Source organism: Pollicipes pollicipes, unplaced genomic scaffold (assembly GCF_011947565.3).
Source record: "Pollicipes pollicipes isolate AB1234 unplaced genomic scaffold, Ppol_2.1 Scaffold_3447;HRSCAF=4054_pilon_pilon_pilon, whole genome shotgun sequence".
Classification (NCBI taxonomy): Eukaryota; Metazoa; Arthropoda; class Thecostraca; order Pollicipedomorpha; family Pollicipedidae; genus Pollicipes; species Pollicipes pollicipes.
The window spans coordinates 41,542,071-41,549,544 of NW_023596297.1; the positions used below are offsets into that span (position 1 = coordinate 41,542,071).

The following is a 7,474-nucleotide window of genomic DNA, read 5'->3' on the forward strand; positions in this document are numbered from 1 at the left end:
TTTGATGTCCTTAAGTGCACAATACGTTTATTTCAGAAGCGCCATCATTTTGTCCGCTCGTTGGTCATGGCTCAATATAGGCCGCTTGACTAACGCTGCGCGGGCTACGCCTGTCGTCGAGGTTTTCATGCTAAAATTTGCAACCGCGCATGCTCAAAACTACGTTACATTACTTATATCACTGATAGGTTCTGACTGAATGTTGAACAGTTTCACACAAACGTCGCTTGACCATGTTAAGACACATTTTTTACACATTTCAATTTACAATCTACCTTCGCGGGGTCCTTGATATGTGAGTACAGCCCATAGAAAAACACAATAAAGTTTCTGAATTTCATCGTTTTAGAAAGAGGCCACTGAACCTTTGTAAATTAAGAGCGCCGGTGATATTTTCCATGCAGTCTTTCAACGCCTGATTGCTGCAGCTGGTCGACTTCAAAATACAGAGTAGACATATCATCCCCCCCCCCACACACACACACACTTTTTGAATTGTTCCTACGCCTATATACAATGAAAAATGTAAATACAAAGGCGTCGCCACGGAGGCTGCGGCGTCGTAATTTGATTTCTGTAACCTTAAATGATTTCCGCAAATCAGGGGAAATTTTATGTATTTGGGTAAAATATTTTTGTACTCCAAAATTTTTCGTCAAACGTGAGCCGGACGTTTTCCCCCGAAGACCTAAACATGACATTGGCACGACAGATTCATCGACGCTCCTGCGCCCTTGCCTGGTGTGCTAACATTTGCACAATGTTTACGCAACGTTTGGCCAGTTAAATTTCTGCCAGTTGAGTTACCACCTCGTTTCCTTGCCTTATTTTAACTTCTTTAGCTCACCTTTTACTTTACTTCGTCTTACTTTCCTTGGTATCCTTAGCTCTTTAGGTTTTGAGATGCATTGGCCACGCTCATCCTCTACCAGCTTACCTATATTTAGCCAGATCGTGAGGGCCCGGAATGTGCCTGTCTACAGTTTGATATAAATCTGCTGACTGCTGCCAATTTGACAGGCGTTCAGGTACGTAAGATTCGCAAATCAAGCGGGAGCTAATCTTAGCCCAACGCAAAGCGCCAAACCTTGGCGTAAATGGTAGCACCAGTGTCGCGCCTATTCGTACGTGGTGCCCGCGTGAAGCATATAGTATGCATAAGATGATGGTTTTCCTCAAGTTTAAAAGAAAGTTTTCTACTAGAATTGCAATTATTGTGTAAAAAACTCTCAAAATTTAAGGAAAATGATTGCTTGTAATGAATCGTAGTATACTTTCTTTTGTGCGCGGATGAATATTATAACGTTACCAGCTGGTTCGCCAGCGCAGCTGACGGGTCGCGGGCGCGCGGATTGGGGGAAGGGGCGGGGGTGGTGGATGTGGCTTCGAGAGCGCGGCTGACTGTTAGTTGGTGTACGAAGGTCCCCGCAGGAGGCTGGGTGCGGTGTCGGGTCAGGGAGATCAGTCACTGTCGCGATCCGTACCAGCAGTGGGTATTCTGAGCATGCTCAGCTCCAAGCCATACAAGATACCGTTCACGATGCCGCCATTACCGAACTGTGGGAAGATTGGACCGGATAAGGACAAGCACAACGGTAGGTTACCCACTGAATCTGGCATGTTATGCTGTAAGGTTTTGGGATGTCTATCGCCGGGATGGGAGCAACCTGCCGTGGTCGAGTCGCCGACGGTCGTCGAGCGTATGTACCCATCCACTCAATGTAATTTTTCACCTAGCCAGCCAGCATTGAATGGTACCCGAGTGCCCGTCCCTCTGGCATGGTGCATCGTAGGTGAAGGTGCATCGTAGGTGCAAACGCCGCGCGCTATTGGACAGCGATGTAGATTAGATAACGGAAAGGTCCGTTCTGAACTGCTATCGAAATGCTTGCGCAGGCGCATGCATACGTGTGTCGGGAACAAACTTGGCTGTTCGTTACAATACGGAGATTTGATGTGTGGTTTGTCGGCATGCGCGCCCGCGAGAAGGCAACATGAGTGAATATGATGTGTTTCTGAATAGTGTGTGTGATCAGATCGTTTTGGGCTGAAGTTTATTGGTTTGGAACTGAATGCAAATAATTGTTGTTTGTCGGTGAATGTGCCGCGTTCCAATGCATGCTATCGGTTTGCGCTGTATTTGCCATCGATGTGCTCATCCTCCACTTGTTCGGATGAGTGGTAGCTCTTTTATTTTGCGATTAAAGTGTCTTTCAACATTCACGTTTATATAAATGGTAACCGTGCTTTGGCAAATGATTTGAATACTGTGTGAAGAAGCATTTGCTCTCAAACTGAAAGGTCACTGGTGTGGAAGGGCTGTAGCTTGGTATATAATCTTTTGGAGTCAGACTGGTAGGGAATTCAGCCATTTCCTGTTGCAAAGTCCATATGTTCCTGGTGGAATATTTGGTATATAGTGTTATCCTTATGTTATGGTGGAGCAATGTGTGCAGCCATCTCCTGCTGATCGCGTCTTACAGTAAAGCCCCTGTGTCTTGACTTTCGCACAGCAAGTTTTTTTTTGTTTTTTACAGCGAGTCAGCCTGTGGCGGCTCATGCACTTAACTAGAGGTCGCGTGGTCTGTGAACTCAATGGGGGTGCACACAGCGCGTGTTCTGTGTGTGAGCCAGACCTTGCCTTCGGCGTGTGTGCGGTGACACGCAAGCGGAGGAACGCTCTCCCGAAGATCGTCAGCCATCGCGGAAGGGCCGGAGGGAGCTTCGGGAATGAGCCCCCGGCGGTCGGCCGTGAAGGCTCGTGAAGCTGCCGGCCGTGACCGGGGCGTGACCGAGAGGCCGGCCCGGCCGCCGGACCCGGACACTGCCTCTTGTGAAATCGGGTCATGCGGTGGCGGCGGCGGCGGCGCCGGCTCGCGGGGGTGTGGGAACGCCGCCGGGCCGGGCCGGGCCGGGCCGGGCCGGGCCCGGTCGTGGCTGGGATGGCCCGTGACGCAGCCGTCCCGCCGAGCTCGCCCTTCCCGCCGCCGCCGGCAATGCCGACCGACCGGCGGCGGCGCGGCACTTACGTAATGTGTCGGCGTCACGGCGTCCTTCGATGCGTGTTTTGGAGGGGCCGGCTCGCTGCTGTTTATCGGCGCGGGTCTTACCTGCGCGGCTTGGCCATCTGGCGGGGCGCCGCGGCCGGCGCGGCCGTCTCGGCGGGGGCCGGCCTGCCCCCGCCGGATGTGCCGAGTCACCCCGCCACTCGCCGAATTCCCGGCGTGACGTCACGGCGGCGCGAGTACGGCGGGCGGGCAGGAGCGGCCGGCCGCCAGTCGACGGCTGGGGGCGCGGCGGGGAGGTGTGCGCACGCGAGCTCCGACCGGGCCACCGTCGTACACGGTACTCGTGCAGTGTTGCGCACATGTGCAGTTGTGGGATTCTCAACAAGATGCCGATGAAAGCAAAAGGTCAGTGGTGTGGAGGACTTGGCCAGCGGCAGTGTGCGACCCACTCGCGTCCTCATCGGCGGTCGGATGTGGCCGCTGATGTGTTACAGTGCTGCAGGGTCTTCGGAAAGCAGGCTGAAAGCTGCTTGAGTAGCATGGAAGCTTCTTGTGTAAATAACTCGTCGCATTTCGTAGCAGTTGTCATACTTGTTCTCGTATTTAGTGCATTGGTGTATTGTCTAATTTCGGACTTCGATTGAATATTTCATTTTTGCAAGGCCAGCCGCATACAATCGTATATTGTATGCTATTACATGTATATGTATGCCGCCTTGGCTTTGCATCTCGTCTGTGCCTGTGTCTAACGTGTGGAGGGCGCCGGCGAGCCCTGACGCGTTTTTGCCAGCCGTTTTTTTCTGTCACTACGCCGCCGTAGCGTGGTGTCTCGGTGTTGTCTGTATGGGGAGGGGAGGAGGCAGCTGCGCGCGGGCCACGTCGATGCAGCGTTCCGCGCAGCTCACCGGCCGCCTCCTTCCTTGCAGAACAAACGCAGCGCCAGCCGCCGTTCGCCCAGGCCTACACCGTGGGCAAGGTGCTGGGCAAGGGTGGCTTCGGCACCGTTTACGGCGGTATCCGGAACCGTGACCGGCTGCCGGTCGCCATCAAGCACGTGCTGAAGCGGAGCGTCACCAGCTGGGGCACGGTGAGTACCGGACGCCGTCCTTCTGACCGTCTCTCCCTCTCCCTCCGTCCCGATCGCTCCGCGTCTACCTCTCTGCCTCTCGCTCGCTGCCTGTCTGCCTCTCTCTCGGGCCGCCGTCGGGTGGCACTGCGCGTCGGTCGCCGGTGAAAGCGGCGCTGTCTGGAAATCCCGGCCGCGGGGCCAGCGGTGCCGGGCGTGCGCGGCGTCCCGCCCCGCTCCGGCGCCTCGCCACTGACGGCGCTCTCCTCCGTTACAGCTCAACTATCAGCGCGTGCCGCTTGAGATCCTGCTACTCAAGGAGGTGCAGAACACCACCGGCGTGGTCAAGTGCCTCGACTACTACGAGCGCGCTGACAGCTTCATCCTCATCCTGGAGCGGCCCGACAACTGCATCGACCTGTTCGACTACATCTCGGACCGGGGTGCGCTGGACGAGCACGTGGCACGCAGCTTTTTCAAGCAAGTGGTGCGGACTGTGATGGAGTGCCACGCGGCCGGGGTGGTGCACCGCGACATCAAGGACGAGAACATCCTGGTGGACCAGCGCACGGGCGAGTTGAAGCTCATCGACTTCGGCTCGGGCGCTCGCCTCAAGGACGAGCTCTACACGGACTTTGACGGTGAGTAGATGGCGCGGGTGCGACGTGCTTTGACGCGCGGCGTGCGGCGGTGGCAGTGTCGGACGGGCGCGATTGCGCACGAGGAGGTGTGAGGCTTGTTTCGTTTCCGCGACGGCGGCAGCGCCGTCCGGTCGGCGTCGGCGCCGGCGGCAAAAACAAAGTGTGCCAAGGTGGCGTTTTTCGGCCGGCGGCGCTGCCAGCCAGCCGGCAGCTGGCGGCCGGATCGACCGAGCCCGGCGGAGCTGGCTGCCGAGGCTTGGAGTGAGAGCGCGCCGCCCGATCTGAGACGGGACAGGCGGGAGTCGGTGTCGCCGAGTCCGGTGTCGTCGCTCGGGGACCTCGGTGGGGTGGGTCATGGAGGGGGAGGAGAAGGGGGGGGGGGGGTGACGGGCCCCCTGCCGGACCTGTCGCGGCCGTGTCGCCGACTGGCTGCGGGTCGTATCCGGGCCGCGTGGTACACCTGTCACCGGCAAGCGACGCGGCCACTGGCACTGACGTCCGGCCTCCCGGCTGTTGCAGGGACGCGCGTCTACTCGCCGCCCGAGTGGGTGCAGCGGCGCTGCTACCATGGCGTGCCAGCCACCATCTGGTCGCTGGGCATCCTGCTGTACGACATGGTGTGTGGCAACATCCCATTCGAGGAGGACCACCAGATCATCCGCGCCGAACTGGCGTTCCGCGGCGGCGTGTCGGCTGAGGTTCGGGATCTGATCCGGCGCTGCCTCTGCATCCGGCCCGAGGAGCGGCCCGATCTGCAGCAGGTGATGCGCCACCCCTGGATGGAGGCCAGCCTGCCCTCCACGCCGCCCACCGACATTCCGCCGCGCCGGCTCTCGGGCTCGCTCAGCTTCTCCGACAAGTCCACCTCCAGTCGGGAGAGCGTTTGACGGCCGCCGCCGGTAGTGTCGTGATCTAGCTCAGTGGCCGCGCGCGCCGGCCGGCGCCGGCGGACCCGGGCCGCCGTCGCCCCTGCGCCGCCGTCTCCGTGACAAGCTGCGTGTCATCCTCGCATCCGGGCGGCCGGTCGTCCCGCCAACGCTTTAACCGCGCCCCGCCCGCGCGGCCAGCCGTCTGCGACCTGTCATTGTACATACCATCGGCGGCCGGCGGGCGGGCACTCCTCATCGTTTTATTATGTTCCTAATGGCGGCGGCGCTGCGGTCGCCGGGTGCCGACCGCGCACCGCCGCAGCTCACCTGTATGAAATGTGGACCATCGCGTGCGTGTATATTTATTTCTATATTATTGTACGCCCGAAGACGAGTATTGCGTGCGTGTTCTGTATTGTACATATCACGTGTTGACGGGGGGAGGGGGGGGGGAGGGGCCTGCGCGCTCCGATGGTGTGCCAGATCAGGCGAGCGCGCGTGAGGATTCCTTCATCCAGTGCCATGACAGCGACGGGGGCGAGCACATAAAAATCGCAAAACCTCGGACGGTAAAGTCGAAGATTTGCCAGTCCGACTTTAGCAAGCCAAAGACGTTCCAAAGTCGCCAGTGCACGCGCGCTCGGGGAATCCCCACAGCGTCGGCCCGGTGTGTGTAGACGGGTGGGCGGCGCGGGCGGCGGCCGGGCGTCGAACGCACCCACCACTCAGCCGGCTGCCCGGCCCGGCCCGCGCCGCCGCCGCCCGCCCCGTTTTAGATCGAGACCGCGGCTGTGCCGCTGCTCCTGTGGCTTCATAATATCCCAAGGGCATAAATTGCTGACCAGACGGCGGATCGAACCGACCGCTAGCCGAATTCACGTGTGTGTGTTTGTGTGTGTGTGTGTGTGTGTGCGTGTGTGTGTGTGTGTACATACGGACAGCAGACAGAAGACTGTATTTTTATATAGTAACGGTGAAAATAAATGGATGTGTAATATGTCTTGTTTGTCGGCGCCGCGTCGGTGGCTGGCCGTGTTCGGCGAGACGGACGAGCGGGCCGTGGCGGCCGGCGCGCGCCGCCTGGTCGATGGCAGATGGCCGACTCCAGTACTGTGCTGGCCGAACACATCCGAGCCATCTGGCCGCCACCAACACCGTGCCACTGCGACGCAGAACTGGGCCAGGAGTCTCAGATGCCGCGCACGCGCCACTGTCAAGCAGCAGAACAGCAAAACGCGCTAGTAGATTCTAAACGGCCCGGACGCCCGCGGGGTGTCTACCACGAGCGAGCTCTTTAAAATCAACGCATCTCTCGTTCAGAGTGAAAGATCCCGCGTAAGCTGTGACACGTCCAGACAACCGCTAGCCGGTCAGCCGGGGTCGCCGACAAGGTCACCGCAGCGGAGACTCAGAGAGCCCCAGGCGGCAGACCGCACTGTTGGATGCGGCCACCGAGGGAGCCGGCGTCCACGTCAGCCCATCTGGCCGTGGACACCGGAGCCGCCATCGGAGCCGACTGTCCGGCCAGCGGGGCGATCGGGCGGCAGCGGGGGTCCCTGCCGGCGCCCCTCTAGCCGCGCCCCCGCCCGATCTCACGGCATCAACCACCGCGGTGACCTGACCCCAGACGGCCCCCACCGCGGTGACCTGACACCATACGGCCCCCACCGCGGTGGCCGCCGGCGCTGCTCGCGGGCGGCGGCGGCGGCGGCGGCGGCGGCGGCGGTGGGGTCCGCACCGACAGCGAGCAGGGCTGCCTCCGCACCGCCCACGCTCTGATCGGGCTGGCGAGTGACGCCGAGACGGCAGAGCGCACCGAACACGCTGGGGCGCGGGCGCCACTCTCAGGCCTGCTAGAGACGCCAGACCGAGGTGCGTGGCACGGCGGCG

At 59.8% G+C, this 7,474-nt stretch overlaps 1 protein-coding gene across 2 annotated transcripts; it reads left to right on the forward strand.

The window, feature by feature from the left end:
• The first annotated feature begins 1,394 nt into the window (after positions 1–1,394).
• Positions 1,395–6,581, forward strand: LOC119091384 (serine/threonine-protein kinase pim-3). 2 transcript variants are annotated; one of them, XM_037214153.1, is made up of 4 exons: positions 1,395–1,595; positions 3,935–4,095; positions 4,352–4,715; positions 5,235–6,581. In XM_037214153.1, exons 1-4 carry the CDS (start codon positions 1,505–1,507, stop codon positions 5,600–5,602), a joined length of 984 nt encoding a protein of 327 aa, XP_037070048.1. In that variant the 5' UTR covers positions 1,395–1,504; the 3' UTR covers positions 5,603–6,581. The 2 variants fall into 2 exon arrangements, with proteins under 2 accessions (XP_037070048.1, XP_037070047.1); XM_037214152.1 differs by lacking the exon at positions 1,395–1,595 and adding an exon at positions 3,255–3,413.
• The last annotated feature ends 893 nt before the right edge of the window (positions 6,582–7,474 follow it).

Excerpts from the sequence above, each read along its gene's own strand:
- LOC119091384 (XM_037214153.1), top strand. The coding sequence starts at position 1,505 with ATGCTCAGCTCCAAGCCATACAAGATACCGTTCACGATGCCGCCATTA. Across the intron at positions 1,596-3,934 it reads GGATAAGGACAAGCACAACG|AACAAACGCAGCGCCAGCCG; the intron begins GTAGGTTACCCA and ends CCTTCCTTGCAG. Across the intron at positions 4,096-4,351 it reads GCGTCACCAGCTGGGGCACG|CTCAACTATCAGCGCGTGCC; the intron begins GTGAGTACCGGA and ends CCTCCGTTACAG.